This window comes from Epargyreus clarus, unplaced genomic scaffold (genome assembly GCF_041222505.1).
Source record: "Epargyreus clarus isolate Ecla_fem2 unplaced genomic scaffold, WU_Ecla_fem_2.2 ptg000015l, whole genome shotgun sequence".
NCBI classification, from domain to species: Eukaryota; Metazoa; Arthropoda; class Insecta; order Lepidoptera; family Hesperiidae; genus Epargyreus; species Epargyreus clarus.
Window position 1 is genome coordinate 1482634 of NW_027332223.1, and position 19168 is coordinate 1501801.

The 19168-nt window shown below is 37.1% G+C and overlaps 3 protein-coding genes across 6 annotated transcripts in view; 1 reads left to right on the forward strand and 2 right to left on the reverse strand.

The window, feature by feature from the left end:
- The window catches only part of NFAT (nuclear factor of activated T cells 3), a 98397-nt gene extending 94496 nt beyond the window's left edge, over positions 1 to 3901 (reverse strand). For all 3 annotated transcript variants that reach the window (XM_073080226.1, XM_073080225.1, XM_073080224.1), the window contains exon 1: positions 3393 to 3901. In XM_073080226.1, coding sequence (XP_072936327.1) covers positions 3393 to 3471 — 79 coding nt within the window. In that variant the 5' untranslated portion in view covers positions 3472 to 3901. The remainder of the gene's footprint in view (positions 1 to 3392) is intronic.
- A 1508-nt stretch (positions 3902 to 5409) lies between these two features.
- On the forward strand, positions 5410 to 10553 carry LOC140747688 (chromobox protein homolog 5). Of its 2 annotated transcripts, none has more exons than XM_073080227.1 (5): positions 5410 to 5683; positions 5938 to 6057; positions 7590 to 7782; positions 8107 to 8213; positions 8853 to 10553. In XM_073080227.1, exons 1-5 carry the CDS (start codon positions 5585 to 5587, stop codon positions 8907 to 8909), a joined length of 576 nt encoding a protein of 191 aa, XP_072936328.1. In that variant the 5' UTR covers positions 5410 to 5584; the 3' UTR covers positions 8910 to 10553. The 2 variants fall into 2 exon arrangements, with proteins under 2 accessions (XP_072936328.1, XP_072936329.1); XM_073080228.1 differs by having other exon boundaries at positions 5413 to 5683; positions 7593 to 7782.
- Zir (dedicator of cytokinesis) overlaps positions 10543 to 19168 on the reverse strand; it is a 36264-nt gene continuing 27638 nt past the window's right edge. The window contains exons 29-39 of the mRNA XM_073080229.1: positions 17481 to 17639; positions 16887 to 17063; positions 16281 to 16454; positions 15266 to 15396; positions 14922 to 15093; positions 14189 to 14369; positions 13590 to 13717; positions 12968 to 13150; positions 12618 to 12706; positions 12214 to 12360; positions 10543 to 11878 (exon numbers count right to left, since the gene is read on the reverse strand). Coding sequence (XP_072936330.1) covers positions 11839 to 11878; positions 12214 to 12360; positions 12618 to 12706; positions 12968 to 13150; positions 13590 to 13717; positions 14189 to 14369; positions 14922 to 15093; positions 15266 to 15396; positions 16281 to 16454; positions 16887 to 17063; positions 17481 to 17639 — 1581 coding nt within the window. The 3' untranslated portion in view covers positions 10543 to 11838. The remainder of the gene's footprint in view (positions 11879 to 12213; positions 12361 to 12617; positions 12707 to 12967; positions 13151 to 13589; positions 13718 to 14188; positions 14370 to 14921; positions 15094 to 15265; positions 15397 to 16280; positions 16455 to 16886; positions 17064 to 17480; positions 17640 to 19168) is intronic.

Genomic DNA, 19168 nt, shown 5'->3' on the forward strand with positions numbered 1-19168 from the left:
TTGCCACCACCCACGGTTTCCGCGCAATTTTACTCTTCAAGGTTTCCGTTTGCAACTGAAAACTTCGTATATACAAGGGTCGACGATCTTGGAAAATAATTAAAGGAGCATTTTTGCCAACAAAAATTGGGTCAATCATGCATCATAATATAATGTTAAGTCCTTATTGCCGCCTAAACATATGGCCAGCTAAAAACAACGAAAACTAAACAAAAACAAACTATAACCAGTATGTAATACTATTGCCATGTTTGAAAAAGTAAGAATGCATTATGCATATTATATCAACGAATTAGGTATATTGTGGTAAAGAATTTAGTATTTAGTAGTTCCCGGACAATTTAGGTTTACAATTTTGTTAAAGTTTTATAATCTTCGGTATAAAAAACTTGGCAGCAATTAATTAACAACAGATGAGTTATATTACCATTTGCTACTTCCAAAACAACTAGTAATAATAATTTAATAATTAATGATTTAATGACTACGTACGTTTCAAATTAATTTCATAATTACTCCAATATTCATGTATTTCTGTCACAAAAAACTTTAATGGTAAGACATCACGTGGGAAGTTCAGCCAAATCGCCTACGATCTTTGAGTTGTGAAGAATTATTCTCCGTATTCTCCAACCCATTACTGGGCATGCTTATTGAAAAGGAGGCTTTATTATAAGAAGATGATATTTGGCTCGTTTTAGGCACCAATATTATCGGAATTATGAACAGTAAAAGCTCAGGCCTATGTATAGATGAAATTCATTTTACGTAATATTTTATGGGTACAAGGTACAAGTACCCATTAAACATATTTTAACATTAAAATCATTACAAATCTAGCAGGCTCTTTATTATCAATTCTTGGACAGACAAATGGAAATCTGAACCCAAAATAAATATATTATGGGTTAAAAACTCATAAATAAGAATATGTGGACATGATACTACGTTTTTACAAGATTTTTTTGAACTTGCCATGTACCTGATGTTCACTGCCGCTCATATCGTACTTATGTAGTCAAGCCCAAATAGTAAATATGATTAGTCGACTTGTGTATGTGTGTAATCCTTCGTTTTTAATCGTGAAGGCGCCATCACTTTTATTTATACTAAGACCAGTGTAAAAAGCTGCTCTACCTGCAGACACACCACAGTACTCATGCAGCGAGCTGACTCTATAGTCATATACCACACAAAATTTGAAGTAGGTAATCAGCATCACGCAGCCTTACATACATAATTATAATAAAACACTGACCTACTAAGTATTACGTTATGGCCCGGTCTTCGCTCCGGGCGTTACTTCCTCAATTAATCACCAAACTAGTTGGCGCTAATGTAATGCGTGCACGCAGGGTCACGTACGTTTCCTTAATTTTAACGGACCTTAGAATAAAATTCAACGTGTTCTTATACGAGCTCGATTTAATTAAGCTAATAATAAACGATTTAATTGAGTCGATGGTTCCCATAAGTGATCGACTACCTTGAAATATACATTTATTTATAAATATAAAAATATTTTCATAATTTGAATTAGTAATAAAACGATATAATTGGAAATATTATTATATAAATGTTTGGAAATCGACGTCAATGGGTGTCTAAATTTTATTTTTTTATTAGACTTCGTGTCCTTTTTTAAGAATGTCACAAAAATGCGTAGTTTGTTACGACGAAATTAAAATATGCAGGTTTGATATGACCAATTCCAGACCAATAAGTAGCGAATATATTCAACGTGTTGTCTTATTAATCAATATGAAATTTCTTTACAATCCCCATACAGCACTAAGGTCCATAAGTCGTAATTCACATTTTGCGGGTTTGTTATTTTACTCCCTGGTTCGAATCCTATGCCCCTCACATAACAGCAAGTGACCACTCGGAAATCAATTATTATAACCAATCGCATCTTCAATCAGAAAAGTTACTAACATTATCTGTACAATTTCTTGTCATTTTGTAGGCAGACGAAATTCATGATATTCAAAACATAGATGTTGAAATGATAACCTGGAATTGAAACAACGATCATCCGAAAAAGATGGCGAGATTTTGTTATATTCCGCAGCTAAGAAGCTGTGGTAAATTTTTTTACTGAACTGATTCCTATGCGTTGGTAATTACAATTATAGTTTTCGCCAAACTGCTAGTCCGCTCTGATTTTGTTGCGAGCCGTTATAGTCATACAATTTTCTATGGCAACGCGGTTCATTTCTATATTCAGAGTGGACTAGCAGTTTTACGCGGACTATACTTGTCGCTAAAAACTTCAATGGGAATCATGTTTAGAATAAGTTTGAATCTAGAGGAGTCATTTGTTAAATTCTAAAAAATAGAAAAATAAAGTACAGGATAATCAAAGCGCGAAAATACTTAAAAAACATGAATAAGAGCCGGTCCACACGGCGCGTTGCGTCAGCGTTGCGTCGTCGCAACGCAAAGGTTTTACGCATAGCCGGCCACACGGGCGCTGCGCCAACGCAGCGTTACTACGACGGAGTCGTAACGCTCCGTAAGTGAGTACTCCCCCGCCCGCTTCGTCTCGTGCGCTGCAGCTCAGTCGCGTATGCGCTGCGTCGACGCAGCGCACCGTGTGTACACTATGATTATTAGTATGTAAAACGACGCAGCCACAGCGCTACGTCGACGCAACGCTGACGCAACGCGCCGTGTGGACCGGCTCTAAGGGATGCACGCAGCTGAAAATATGAATCATTCACTCTCAAACTGTGAGAATGAATGACAATTTATGATGGTTTTAATTTTATAAAAATATAATTTGAAATAATTACTGCTTCAGAGCTAAATATTACAAACGAAAAGTACCTGAATTATTAGGAGCTTGTTAAATTATGAGTGACGATACCTTGGTGGTACTATAGACATGCTCCTTACGTTGGGGGTCCGGGGTTAGAAACCAAAGCACATACTTCTGATATACCAAAGTTTTGTGCGAATTAGAAATTAAAGATGATTTGTTTTGTCAGTAAAGCCAAAAATCGTGGCGCAACCTACAAGTTTGAGAGTTCTATAAAAATGTGTCTAGCCTACCAGTCTACATCGTGGTAGGCTATGAATGCTTTTCTTTTTAAGAAACCTGTACGCAGATGTGGGACATTAAAGGATTTGTGATTTTTTATATGATGTACAATGTAGTATTTATTATACTATAGTCGCTTAAATATATGTTCGTTTCTAACTTTAAAATTTCGATACGTAGGCAAATTCTACTCGGCCCTCGCTCTATTTATAACGTTATCAGTAGCATTTACAACCGCAGCGAAAACAATTGCGTGCTAGGTTACGACATAAATAAACCGTCCGATCAATTGCAATTTTGTAATAATCGATAACAATTAAAATTAAACAATCCATTTAAAGCATACCTCGTGCTACATTTCCCTGGCTCACCGGAGCGCCGTTCACTTTGATCCGTCTGCCATCCGCAGTGCATTTTAATAGCATATTTCCAACATTCACTCACGTGGTACCCATTCAACATCTGATTTCAGCAACAGATTGTTTCGAAAGCACGTATTTACTACATAATCTTTGGCGCCAAACGATTGGTTGCCTCTCGTGACGTCAAAAGTCAATTTGAAACCACTCAAATCGACACAAAAAACTTGTTATCTCTCAGTCTTTTATTAATTTATTACACGCGCAATACCCACAATATAGTTCACTAATACACCGAACACTTTTGTTTTTGTTACTCTATGTACGCGCGCGGTTTTCTTAACGCGATTAAATTATTAGACACAAAATCACTCTTGCAATCACTTCGTCTCAAGAGTAAAACGCAGGCATACAAAGTAAAACCGCTCTGTATATACTCTAAACAACTCGATCCTCAACTATCAGTCATCAAACTGAAACTGAGGCGAATTGCGGATAATGTTTTGACAACTAATGACGTAAGACAGAATGAATGAAACGAGTGAAGTTAGTGATGGAAACATTAATAGAATAACTCAGTTGAAAAAAATCTTTATATATTTTCTACAACAAATGTTACATAATTTTTATCACGTAAGTTTAACCTGTAAATAGAATTTAAATAATTAATAGACTATTACTGTAATCTTAAAATATACCAAAAGAATTACGAATTCATCTGTGAATAATGTGACATATACTCTTTAATAGTCTGTGCCACAGAATACATTTCTATTTTCTATAGAAGTCAGTAGGTTACTTACTATACTGTCTATACTCTTTGGTCAGAAGGAATTCGTCTCCAATAAATGTATGTTTTTCATCATACGCTTTACACTGATTTTCTATTGTTCCATTATATTTATAGTTTATACCATTAAATAATGCTATTTAAACACTAATTACAATGGTGAAGTGTGCAGTGAAAAAATGTAGATCCCAGTCAAATATTACAAAAAAATGTTCTGGAATAACATTTCATAGGTATATTCCTGTTTAGATTTTTATAGCATTAGTAAGTATATGTACTTATGTTTAAAAAAATAAGGAATAAATTTTAAAATCAAATTTGTTGGGAATGTTAATTATGAATGTAAGTTAGATTTAAGAAATATTATTTGTTACACTAACAGGGTTCCCCGGGACCCGATAAGAAGAGATGAATGGACCCGAATTTTGAGGACATTAAGAAAAGAAGATGATTGGATTCCAAGCTCGATAACTACAGTTTGTTCAAAACACTTTCGAAATGAAGATAAGTCATTGACTGAAAAAGGCTTAGTAGTCTTAAACAAGAATGCTGTCCCCATTGTCGTAGTAAGTAATACATATTTATTTTTGTAATTCCAGTTTACATTTTATGTGCTATTGTTTTTTGACCTAAAAATATTTTGAAATCAGTATTATATTTCTATTTGTTTATTTACAGGGCAAATGCGTAGATGATGAAAGAACGAAAAAAAGAAGATCTCCCAGGGAACTCAAATTAAAACAATTGATTCAAAAAAATCGGGTTGTATCAAATAATAGACTCAAAAATTATAAGAGCCTACAAAAAAGATACAGTAGAATGAAATTGAAAATGTTAAAATTAATTGATATAATAAAATAATTAAAAAATAAAATTAAAACTATAGAAGAAAAACTTTAATGTAATACCATATTTTTTAAGTTAAACTTGTAGAAACTTTAATTTCTTATAATAAATTTCAATGCAATTGGTGTCCGTTATATTAAAATACTTCAATATAAAATTAAACAGTTGTTTGGATAATTAATGACTTTCCATCTAACAAATCTAACAAAGTTTTACCTCCTAAACATAGATTAGGACCCTTAAGAAGTAAAGCTAAGAAGCTAAAATGTTGCCCTTTCTAACTGCGGCAGACCTGTAGATGCCAAATTATGAACTGAATGAAATGCGTAACATGACAACTCAATAAAATAAATCATTGAACGAATTGATTGAACAATTTCAGAAAGAAATAGAGTTGCTGAACGGCGTGTTGCGTCCCTCTCCCGCCATTTTGAGATAAGAGTCAGATAAGTCAGATTCTAAAGAGGGTTTGTGCCGCATAGAAAGAGCAAAATAACACCGGTTATAAGTTTTTGTGAATTTGTAGTTTAAATAGTCAGTAAAATGGGCAAAAAGGATAAAAAAGGGGACAGCAGTGACGGGTCCACCGAAGAAGAGTACGTGGTTGAGAAAGTACTGGATAAACGAACTGTGAAGGGAAAGGTACAGTATTGAGCATAAATACTACTTCTGCAACGTGTTTTTTAATGTTTTTCCGTGTGGTTTGTGGATTTTTATCGATTTTATGGCTCTTAGATTGGGAACGTAACATCTCAAAGCGATATTCTTTAGCAGTTGTGGTATAATTTATTAGATAGATGAAAAATTTAGCTACTTCACACTAATTACGCGAAGCAAAATGTATCCTGATCAGAACGCTAATGTGACGTGTTAACATTGGTGTTGTTTGACATCAGGTGCAATATTTACTGAAATGGAAAGGCTATAAGGAGGAGGAGAGCACCTGGGAGCCCGAGGAGAACCTGGACTGCGAACAGCTCATCCGGACCTTTGAGGAATCTCGCAAGGAAAAAGAGGTGCTGTATATTGTAACACCTATGTGAATTCATTATCATTATATCTTAAAACATTTGAACCTGAATACAATGTCAGTAATAATATATGAAAATGATCAATTCGCATTAAGATTATGCTGCCCTATGAAGCATTATGTAAAATAAATGACAGCAAACTTGCAATTTATGCAGATGATAGTACGGGAGATGCTGTGTACACAGGCCGTGCAAATACCTCTCGGACTCTCGTGGAGGAAAGTAGAAACCAACTTGTGTCTGAAATCGAGGACTCTCTGGAGCTAGTCTCGACATGGGGTCGACTTAACCTTGTTGAGTTCAATCCTACGAAGACACAAGTCTGCGCATTTACCGCTAAAAAAAACCCATTCGTCATAGCGCCACGGTTCCAAGGATTTCCACTCACCATTAATAAAAGTATAGGGATCCTAGGAGTTGACATATCGTGTGATGTGCAGTACCGGGGTCATTTGGACGTTAAGGCGAAGTTGGCGTCAAGAAAGCTGGGCGTCTTGAACAGAGCGAAGCAGTACTTCACTGCGGGGCAACTGCTTCTGCTTTATAAGACGCAAGTAAGACCCCACACGGAGTACTGCTCACATCTCTGGGCAGGGGCGCCCCAATACCAACTTAACCCACTTGACTCCGTGCAGAAACGCGTAATATGAATCGTCAACGATCCGAGGATCTCCGATCGGCTAGAACCTTTAAGTTTACAGAGGGACATAGGTTCCCTCTGCGTGTTCTACCGGCTTTATAATGGTGAGTGTTCCGAGGAACTATTTGACCTGGTGCCTACGTCACCATTCCTCCATCGCACCACTCGCCGAAGGATGAAGTTCCATCCACACCAACTGGACTCTTGGCGGTCCTCCACGGTTCGGTTTGCACGGACGTTCTTGCCACGGACGTGTAAGATGTGGAATGAGCTTCCTCCCGAGGTATTCCCGGAGCGCTATGACATGGGGCTCTTCAAAAAAGGTGCAAAAAGAGCTCTCCTTCAAAGCCGGCGATGCATTGGCGACTCATCTGGTGTTGCAAATGTCCATAGGCGACGTTAACTACTTTCCATCAGGTAGCACGTCTGCTTTATCGTCAGGTTCAAATATAAAAAAAAATTGATAATTAGTCCGAGCGCATTCCACACAGTTCAGTGCTGGACTGGATTAGTAAACCTGGTTCCCTAAATTTTGCTGTCTAAATAAATATGTCACCTTGTAAACAATAAGGGTTCTTGCTTGAACTTATGGTTGTTATGTGGGGAGGGATTCATAAATCACTTTCCGTAAGCACCATTCCAAATTATGAATATCTTCTCAATATTAAACCGTTTAACCTTTCTAGGTTATAAGTTTTGTGATGTATGTAATGTTTCAACATAAATATATGTATCAGATGGACTGCATGCTGCTTGTCTGTTACTCAATTAACCTATATAATTGTTTATTATTGTTCTGATCTATGTACAATAAAGAATATTCTTTCAATCTACTCCCATATTTTACAACACCAATCTAAATAGCAAATTGTTTTAGAAGGCTAAGAAACCAGAGGAGCGTAGCAAGAAGCGCGTGCGAGAGTCGAGTGAGGACACGAGCTCGGGGCGCAAGGGGCGCGGCGCCAGCGTGTCTTCGGCGGACGAGCATCGCGATATCAAACGTGAGCGCAAGAGTGAGGAAAAGGCTAAGTCGGGCTTCGAGAAGGGGCTCAAAGCTGAGAAGATTATTGGTGAGCTTTCATCATGTAACTGTTATCCAGCAGCACAGTTTCTGAAACAGTTATATAGCAGCAGCAGGCAAATTGCCCATAGAGTATCAATGTACTCTGTATGTATGTGTTTTGCTCTTACTTGATATGTATGATATATAATATATCGCACAGTGCTGAGCGACACTCAACTATCCCCATAAAATTTCCTAAAACCTTATTGAGGTGTTCCACCTTAGTCCTTATGTAGCAGTAACCTTGAATATTTTCTAAAGTTGTCTGTTGACTCCTCACTCTACATGGTACAGGATCTTAATTTCAAAGTATTTTGTTTCATTTTTTCAGGTGCATCTGATGCAACTGGTGAGCTGATGTTCTTGGTCAAATGGGCTGAAATTGATGAGGCAGAATTAGTACCTGCGAAGGTAGCTAACATCAAATGTCCCCAGCAGGTGAGTTTGGTCATCTATAATGCAGGGTTTTCCAACAGGGAGTTCTGAGCTGTTGATAACTGCGACCTTGTTGAAGCTACATCTGTAAAATTAGTCATCATTTATTCAGTCTGTTGTGCCAAATCACCATGTATGGATATAGCATTCAACAACACAGAAATAATAAAAAGGTTTTATCAAAATAGGTGTTCCGTTCGGGCAACATACCGCGTCCTACATTTCGGTCGCCATAATCGTCCTACCGAGACTACTATTCGCAATCTCATGGTTAAATATGAGTCCACTGGTTCAGTAAACAATCGAACAACACCCGTACGTCGACAAAACGCAAGATTTGCCTGCTTGTCGCTTACAATAACTCGGCTTCTCGCAGGCCATAATTTGCGAATTTTGCGTCGTGATTGTGACCCCGTTACAATTTTTCTTTTGGGGTTTATAGGGGGTTACATGAACAGAACAGAACAAAATAATAAAAAAAATCGATGATACACACAATTTGTTTTATATCAATTTATAGATAGGAAGCACTTAATGAAAGGCCCTATAGATGTCCATGGGCAGCAATGACAACGTTGCTACTACATAATATAGAGTACAGTAGAATATAAAGTAATATAAAGTCTCATGTTTTTTTTTCAGGTGATTGCTTTCTACGAGGAGCGGCTAACATGGCATACTCCGGCGGACTGCGAGTGACAAGCAAGGAGGGGCTAAGTCGTCACACCATAACAGATTGTGACAGTGTGACTTAGCCTACATGTGGATAATGGACTTTAATTGATGAGTGCGACTTTATTATAGTTCTTAATGTTTACTCTCAATGGACTTGTTTCGTAGTTAACTATTATAAGTGTAGTGAATGGTATGCAGTCTCATAATAATCTACCATTAATCACATAGGTTCCTTCAAGTGGTGTCTTACAGTCCATCTTGAATGTTTATAAATGGCAAATTTATGTCTTGATCTACATCTGACTGAACTTGGGTAATGTCGTAGTTTGCCATTTTAATAATATCTTACATCATTCCAAACTGTTGTAACATCTTGAAAGTTTGTTTTATATGTAGGATGCCCTTTATTTTTAATTCATAACTGGTAAAATTTAAAGTTACATTCAATAGCAAGTATATATTATATTACTTAAATAATAAATAATTTCAATTGTCTTAATATTCATTTAGTACACCTATAAAAATCTTTACTCATAATGAGACGGTCAAGTATCCTTGTTTCTGTGTTTGTGAATGTTACAGGTGACTAGGAAGATATCCAGCTGAGCTAGTTTATATTCTGGTGTACAAAAATACCCATGGGATGGGGAGTGTTATTCAAAGTAGCAAATATATTGTTCTTTATTCCTTATTTGTATATAGTGAATTTATATTTGGACTTAAGGTTACGCTATGCGCCTTTTTATTTGGATATTATTAAATAACACGTTTTATATTTAGAGCCCCACACTGTGTGCCTTGGGGGAGGTTGTGGCCTGATAAGGACTGGTATATTTCGGGCAATTATATCCTTCAGAAATGCTGTGGTAGACAGCTCTACTGCTCTAGATCTCAGATTAAGATACGAAACACTCAGCCCTAGAATATAAATCAAGTCATCATAAGATTGCTTTGAACCATAATATAGCGACTTGTCATTATTATCTTTCGACATGGTTACATAAGAATATTTATGTGTATCTTCAACATGCATAACATGCAAAACCTCAATGCAGTACAAATGTTTAAAGCTCATGTATCTGCAAATATCTGATATGACTGATCAATTTCTATTGAGACTTGAATATTAGCGATTTTTTTAGAGAATGCTTTACACTGTTACTTATTTCTTCTATTATTGTTAGTTCCCTTTAAGCTAATTGAATACATTTGTTGCTTATGTTAGCTAGCTGGTCCCTCCCACATGCCTGAAAAATTTACTCTTACATATTATTATGGTGATTATAACTTCCATACTATCCAACTAGTGATCAAATATTTTAAGATAAACTATTTAAGTAACTTAAGATATACGATTAAAAATACCGTAATATAAACATTTTTTTCTGAATATCCATATTATATTTTATTATGATATGGGCTGGTAAGGTATATATTTTCTTCGTCGTGTGAAATGCTACATAAAATTGTATGATCAGTGATATTGTGTCTTTTCTTGTCGGTGTTTTGTAAAACTGATGACTATAACTTATAAAGTGTGCAATATGATATTCAGCTAATATGTTAGCACACATTAGAAATAAGTTGTTAGCACACATTACAAATAAGTTGTTTTTCGGATTTCATGTCGGTAAGTGTTTAGGAGTAATAAAACAAATTTATACTAAGGACTATTTGTTTTATTTATTAGAAATTATCTTGGAAATAAATATTCATACATAAAGTAAGCTGTATTAAACTTAGAACCCTGAAATATTGACGACCGTAGCATCAAAGCAATAGAACTCGCGGTTGCTAAGCTATACTAGTCGCCAATCAAACAGGGGACTTCTATATTTATTAATTTGAAATAATTCATGAAAGAGCAAGTATTAAGATTTTGGACTTCATAATAACAATATTTTGTTGAAACTTAGCAAATAAAACAGTAAATAATTTGTATATTTCTAAAACTAAGGTACATTGATATAATATTGAAATAACCTATTTATTTACATGATAATGTAGTGCAACCCCTCCTACGCACTAGCAGTGAACAGCGGGGCGGCTAGCCGCTTTGTTAGCAATTATATGTAATATATAAAATGAAGTGATGCTAGCCGCTAATGCGTAGGACGGGTTAGAAATAACATAAGTTTAATAAAATACTGATAAAATATAATACCACTCCAGAGGCTGTAGTACACAGATATCAAGAGCGGAAGATCAGGTGGGCTGCATGCCTATTTGCTGCTTAAATCATATAAATTAAAAATTGACAGTACCAACTCTACCCCCATTTCTGTCTAATAACACTTATAAGGAGTGGAGCCAGTTTCAACTTTTTTATCTTAATTACTAAAGAGAGAATACAAATTCCTAAATACAAAAATTTTTAAAGTCCTCCATTAAATACAAACTATAAGAGTATTATAATTGGAAATATTTGATTCTTCACTCTATACAAAATGATCTATACAAAAAGTGAGAAAAAGTTAACACTTATATGATAAAATTAAATGAATAAAGTTGAAAATATGTGACTTCTAAATGCATAAGTACATGATACACCAGGTCTGCAATGGCATCTTAATCTGGTATCTCAATAAATACAAAATTTGATAGTACATTTTAAGGACAAATTAACAGAAAAAAATCAGTTTCATAGAATAACATTTCAGCACTCAGATCTTTATGTTAATTTCAGGGGTTATGTACTAATTTATGTGAAATAATAAATTTAATGCTTAGTACCATTTGCTACATACGCACCAACCAAGCTGAACAGGTTCCGTTGGCACTAAAGTGCAAGCTCACTGAATTAAAAATGATAGTTACCATTGCAGCCATTGTCAAAAATCATCTGATTATTGTGTACTAAAGCAATGTAATATAAAATAAATATCACTATTAATTAATTGCTTACAAAATAAGCTCTGTCATGGATGCTGAATATGATTATGCAAGTGTTCCCTTATGCCTGGTACTTGTAGTCGCATTTGTTTCCACCATTTCTGTAAAAAAGAACAATATTATGTAATCAGTAATGTACATAGTAATTACTCAATCAGTGTACAATTTCAATGCCGTGACTGAAAAAAAAAAAGAATTCTCCAGACTGACTTATATATACAGGCTGATTTTTTTAATGTCGAAATCCGAAATAAATCTATTTATCTAACCACGATTCGAATGAATTCATTTCGAAAAAATCGGGAAGTAATGATAAACGCAGTGTAGTGTGGCGTAAAGTGACAAAGTATGGTGTGATGCGGCATGGCATGATGCAGTGTGGTGTGATGTGGTGTAACAAGACGTGGCGTGGTGTGGGGTGGTGCGGGGCGCTCACGTGAGGTGCGCGACGTGTCCGGGCGCGCGCGCCAGCAGCGGCTGCAGGCGCTCGGCGAGGCGCGCCAGGTTGCGCTCGAGCTCGCGCTGGTACTCGCGCTGGTCCGCGCCGATCAGGTTCTTGTTCTTGCGCAGCGCGTCGTGGCATCTATAGTACACAAACATAGATCTATAAAACTCACATTACTTACATCAAAAAGTCGTTACGAGACTACTGGTGTTTTGGATACCACTTCTGGTTGAATATTTTTTGTTAACACCACAAATTAGCTCAATGTAATGTAATTTCTATATTGAAATAGAACCAGACATAGACAAAAACCGTATGACCTAAAGTAAAACAAATATATTCAAATGCACACAGCAAGAGGATAATAATAGAAATAAATTATATTATGTACTCACTTCTTTGAGAAATCCTTGAACGACAGTCGAAGTTTGTTAGTGAGGCGCGTGGGTGGCTGCGTGCCGTCCGCGACGGGACCCAAAAATACCTGTAATTTTTACAAACCAATGTAATTACACTGCTATTAAACTAGCATACAGTGGACTTGATGTTAATTGGTAATTGCAACATATTCACATCTGTTTATAATCTGTAAGAAGTGGTGTTTTACGTTCGATTGACTTATAGATGGGAAACTGCTCATCATATTAAACTTGCTAACATTTATATCCTTTTATTAGTTAGTAGTACCATGTTGTGAAGTGGTAGAGTTCAATAATACAAATAAAGAATGGTTGCATAGACATACCTGCGCGAGCTCGAGCGGTCCCTGGTTGACGGTGGTACCAATGCAGCCCTGCACCACCATCTGCAGCATCTTGGGGTCGGCGGGCTCGGCGGCGGTGGCGGCCGCCAGCTCCGCGATCTTCTTCTGGATGTCCTCGATCGCCACCTCGATCGGCGATAGGATTATTTGTGTTCTTTGCACCACCTGACGGTTTAAATATACTCAATAAATTTGGAAAATATTTTTGCGTGTGTTCTTCATTACGTTTTCTAAGGTGTATTTCGAAATTTATTAGGATTGAGTAGTGGGTCATGGTTTAAAATTTGAACTCTTTTTATTCCGAATTTCAGTTCGATTCAATGATTCTTTATGTTACTTCAAAATTCAAATGTCTGTCTGGGTCGTCTGAGACTTGTAATTTGAATGGGAAATGAGAGTCGAAAATTTGTTCTATTACATACAGGCAGTAGTAATACCTCGAGGTCTACTATGGAAATGGAAGTGTTGGCGCATTCATCAAGCTCAGCAGTGTTTTGGTGCCAGTCGTAAGTGTAGCCTTATCCTATATGAACCGTTCAGCGGTAGTAATGCAGAGCTCACAGTGGAGTGTATGACGGTAGGGCGGCAGGGTGTGGGGGTGTACCTGTATGCGCGTCTTGACGTAGGGGAAGTGGTGCGCGGTGGTGAGCACGGTCTTGCGCTTGCACTGCTCGGCCAGCGCGCCGTGCGCCCGCCCGTGCACCGTGAACGGCGTCGCGTACATGAACCGCTCTGATGCAACAATGCAATTTTTAGTTAGTAAGCGCGGGTAGTTGCGCGGCACAATACAATGTGAACTACATCCTAGTAATACATTATTATAATTTTTAGCCATACGTTATGCACAAAAGTATTACGTATATAACATTAAGTTTTAGCAAAATAAATACAAGATCGTTGATAATTAAGATTGACTTTTATAAAGTTTGTTTCATAATCCATACATATTTGTAGATCATAAAGTAATAAAAAAAATCTGCTTTATAAAAGCTGTGATACTTAAACTCTATTCTGATAATAACGAGGTGCAGATATAGCGTGAATCCATACAAATACCGAAGACATCTGTGATCATACGAAAATACAAATAAAAACACTTAAACCCATACACAAAACTTTCATCTTTTCGTATTTATCGAGCGCCCCACCTAACTAAATATAAAAAAGTAAATAATTATTATTTTTACTTCAAATATAACTCACTGATATTAAAGTTCCGTTCGTAGTGGGTCAGTCGTGTGCGCAGCTCGTGCGGCTCGAAGTACGGCTCGACGTACGTGATCTGGATGTAGGCCTTGTCCGGCTCCAGCGCGGTCACGTCCACCACGTTCGAGTCCTTGATGATCACCACGTTCTCCGCGCCGAAACGGGAACCGTAGAAATTCTGGGAAATGCAACCTTATTGTAACAATGTTGACTCTGAACGCAGAGCACATTGTAGAGTACATTTTCGTAGATGGTAAAATATGAAATTCCTTTGCAATGTTAAATTTGTTAGGTATCTGGATAATAATTTACAAAGCATTTTAGTTTAACCTTTCAATGAATAATCTTGTAGGTGGTAGGATAAAGTATTATCTTGGGTCTAATCCAAAGTGTAGCACTGGGAAATCCGTTCAAATCGGGTATCAGGGGTACCGAAATATCTATGGCGATAAGGCTCAATTCTATTCCAGGATAGGATTGAATTATATTTTTTCTGTATTTCTTTAATATAAAAAAAAGTGAGAAATTTAAGACACTGTTAGACGTTAACAATTTTTAATAGTAATTTTTTCATTACATAATTTTATTGCCGCATTTGTACAAAATGGTAATTGGCCACCATTGTATCAAATTTTACATTTTTTTAGTGTTAAGCTCACTCATTCACCAAGTTTGGGCGTAAAGTCTAACTGGCAAGTTCGTCTCATAAGCCACGTCGTTCCCACCTTACCTCGAGCCTGCTGAAGATCTCCGGCAGCTTGGTGAGCGCGTGCTCCTTGTAGACGTACTCCTCGCCGCCGAGGTCGCCGAAGCGCGCGCCGTAGAACGACACGCGGAAGTACGTGCCGAACACGCGCTTGCCGTGTAGCTGATCGATGCGGGTGAACGCCTCGTTCAACTTGCTGCAAAATGGAAATACTCGTATTATACTTCATTTTATCTACTTTGTTATCCTTATGATTTTCTCTAAAACTACTTCACCAGAGTACTATAGCCTCAAATCCTTTTAAAAACATGCCCAAAGATGAAAAATACAAATATTAATGATAATAATCATATCCAATTACTACAAACCCGTGAATATTGGCCAGTTTCTTGTAGTCGCGGTGCTCCTCAGCGATGGGTATCAGCACTTTATACACCTCATTCACGGTTTCATACATGCCGGCTGTCATCAGTTCACTCGCCGCATGTTCGAGTAATGCCTGCGAAATAATATTTATAGATTTGTATTGACAGTTTTATTGTTAACAAAATTCTAGTGTGACGTGAGTTTTATAATGGTATTCATTGACATTGCACTGGTTTTATTTTAGAATAAATAAATAAATAAATTAATACGTATTGGAATTACTGACATGGCAATAAGGAGTTTTTTCGTGTTACATAGGTTTGTGTATGTGGCCTGCTTGCGTGCCACTTGCATTCTGCTGCACTCATGCGTGTTGTGAGTGGAGTAAGTTTATTTTTGTTATTTTTATTTATGTTTTATATGTAATATAGAAGTATTAGACGAGCATGCAGTTCACTTGATGTTAATAAGTTACTGCCGTACATGGATCTGCAGTCAACCTCAGACAAGACCAGATTTCCATCTAAGGTCGGCCACAGTTGGGCCGCTACTGAGGACTACGTTGGAAAGCTTCAGAAAAGTATGTCTCCCTTACCTTACTCATCAAACTCAAATACAACTCGCTTAACAGTGCTGTTAATAAGCAGAAATAGGTGTGGCGGTGGTTCCGCCAGAGTAGGATTCTAGTACCTTTAAACCGGTGTGTTGGGTTGTAGTCGGAACTTGCACAATGTTATTATAGTCTGTGCCAAACTTCTAGTATGCTTTGAAGTTGTTGCGCATAGGTTTAGTTAGCATATACTCCGTATATAATGGGCACATTAACGCAGCTGTGCCCCGACGCGACTCGTTTCTATATTCGGAGCGGACTAGCAGCTTGGGGCGGACTCTACTTATGTCAGAATGACTCATATGATGTTTCCAGTCTACATATTGATGCAGAGTGTCCGGTGTTCTATGTTGACCGGCAGCTCGAGGTACGTGACGTGGTGTAGCGAGTTTTCACAGTGTAGTTACCTGCAGCTCGAGGTTCGTGAGGTGGTGGTGCAGCGCGTCGGCGCAGCTCTCGTCGAGCGCGTTGTGCGTGACGCGTCGCAGCAGCGCGGCGCCCCGGCCCGCCGTGCGCAGCTGCTCCGCCGCCAGCGCCGCGCCGTGCACCAGGCACATGCCCGCCTCCAGGTGGTTAGAACGCTAGGGTAACGTACACGCTTGCTTTTAGACACGAGACGCTAAAACTGCGAAACGTACATACACAAGGGACCGAATTTAAAGAATTTTATTGAAAGAAAGCAAACTTCGACGGGTCAGCAATTTCATCGTTTTTTTTCCTTTCTTGCATTTTTATCGAAAAAAGTTCAGTACACCTCAGTACTCGTAAGTGCTACATTCTTTAATTCAAATAATTTTATTTATTACTAATATTTTTTAAATACTAAGCCGCAAAAGTTGTTCCTTTAATTTGAAAAATAATTAGGGGCATCCACTTGAATGTAGTTTTGTCACAAACTCAGGCATGAGAGAAAACTACGACTTCTCCCCACCCCGTACACGTTTGCTTTAACTTCAAACCACTTTATATATGTTAAGAAAATATATACAATTCAATTACCCATAAGAACTTACCTCCATATGCTTCTGCGCCATGTTATTTAACCAGGTGAGCCTGAGATCCGGGCTGTGCTGGTAGCCGCGCGCGATACGGTACATGAGGTCCAGCAGCATCTCCGGGTCCTCCGCGAACTCCTTCATCTTCACCGTGTCACTCAAGATCATGTGCAGGTTGAACACCAGATCTTTCACCTGGAAACATAGCAGAACAGTGTAACTTTTACTCGTTTACTCCAAAGTAAAATAAAAGATTTTAACTATTAGTATGGTGATGAAGCATACTTAAAAATACAGTACAGTTAGATAATTATAGATCATTTTACAGAAGAAAACTAAAAATAATTTGTTTCCAATTAATTATTTTTTTAATAATGTTAGAATTCGCATTTAATAAGATTTTATTGACATTATTTAATCGCTGCCATTACATATGTTTTATGTATATACATTTTCGCCATTTCTTTTTCATAACGAAATGCTTATCATCGAAGTAGTAGTAGGTTCTTCATTGCCTATCAAAAATAATTCTGTAAAGAATCTATGTCAAATAGAACATTTTAATTTTGATGTTTTAAAATCCGATAAATAGGGAGCATATTTAGTGCGAACCTGTTCAGGAAAATTAGTGTCGTGCAAATCCTGGTCCTTCTCGGCGTACATGAGCACTGTCTTGAGCGCGCGGCGGAGCGACTCCTCACTGAAGGTGGTGGACGTGCCCACCAGCGACGACAGCGACATCGTCACCTGCATCTTCACGCGGCTGAAGTTCTGTGCGACACAAATCGTAATGTAAAGCCCGCTCCACATTCTCGCGAGAACGCGAGAAAAACCCGATTCGTATAGGCTTCACATTCTCGTTTCTCATGCTTTTCTCGCGTTCTCGCAACATCCTCGCAAGAATGTGGGTCCGGGCTTCAGGTTCGGTCCCATCTGCAGGTTATGTACGTGGCAGACGTGTACAGAAATGAATATTATTATAGACACAGTGGCAGACTAAGGTTGTCGGACGCCCGGGGCTGAAAGTTAAACGGCCCTCCCAGTATAAAAAGTTGATTTGATTTTACAAAATTACATAGTCTTATTCGCCGAAAAATACTTATGATTCCGGTAACCATTTTTTTTCGCTAATTTATACATATTTCACAGATTGCTTGGTTTTGACGACATTTTTAGCTACTATGATGGGGCCTCCCAGGATCGGGGGCGAACCGCCCCATCCGCTGCCCTAGTCCGCTAGAGTTAGACATTTTTATGCATGTCTGCCACGCTACATGTGAAACATTACACGCTTTTAACGATCGAAGCTATGTTATATTGCTTGCACTGATTTAGATATATGTGTTTTACAAACTTGTAATGATTTTGATAATAGCCAATGAAGATTCTAATTTGCCATAAAAGACAATTATATTGTATAATGGATAGGCAATATTATAGCAATCGAATGGTGTGAAAATTATATTGGACCATAAGGGACAAATTAAAAATCTTAATTTAAAATAAAAACAAAATATACTGACTTTATGTCGTATTTATCTCAATTAAATCGTGTTTCTTTTTACAAATGAAATTGTAATGAAATGGAATTTCAATCAATCAATCTAAGCTATAACAACAAATTGCGACCTACTAAGATTAGCTTTAAATTACCTCTACACTACTGGAAATTTAGCGGTCACACACCACACACACGAAAATTTATAGGAGATTAATTTATGATTACAGGAAAATTACACTGTTAAGAAAATAGTGATTATATTGCCTAATATTCTATTTCGTTATTCTGAAAGCATGTTTTCCAAATACAACATCAATAATAACTAGCAACAGCATAAAGAAATCTAAACTGACCGAAAATTATTAGGTATAATTGTTTTTTTTTTTTACCTCAGATGATAATATATAATAGATATGTATTTTGTCGAGGATACTATATTTTATTTGGCACCAAACTTGGAATAATTATAGAGTGAATTATAATGACAGTTAATGTTATTATGCCAATAGTGATTGATAAAATACTGTGATCAAATGAAGTTAAATGAGTACCGAAGCGCTAGTGCATTATAGCGTAATAAAAGGGTATCCTTGCCAAGTTGTGGTGGTTCGGAGGCATCGACGGATCCTGCAGCAGTTAGTCACAATCAATATTTCATTTGATATTTTTTTAGAAAACAACTTAATTTATAAGTAAGCAAAAAATAATATCTATATTTTTTATTCAGCTTATTATTTTAAGTATTCAAAATATTGTATAAGAGCGTAATATGACAATTTTATGTTGAACTATAACATTG

What these genes read in the sequence shown, in the direction of transcription:
- LOC140747688 (XM_073080227.1), top strand. Translation starts at nt 5,585, where the DNA reads ATGGGCAAAAAGGATAAAAAAGGGGACAGCAGTGACGGGTCCACCGAA. An exon ending in CAAAGCTGAGAAGATTATTG is followed by an intron (nt 7,783 to 8,106) that starts GTGAGCTTTCAT and finishes TCATTTTTTCAG; the next exon opens with GTGCATCTGATGCAACTGGT. An exon ending in ACATCAAATGTCCCCAGCAG is followed by an intron (nt 8,214 to 8,852) that starts GTGAGTTTGGTC and finishes TTTTTTTTTCAG; the next exon opens with GTGATTGCTTTCTACGAGGA.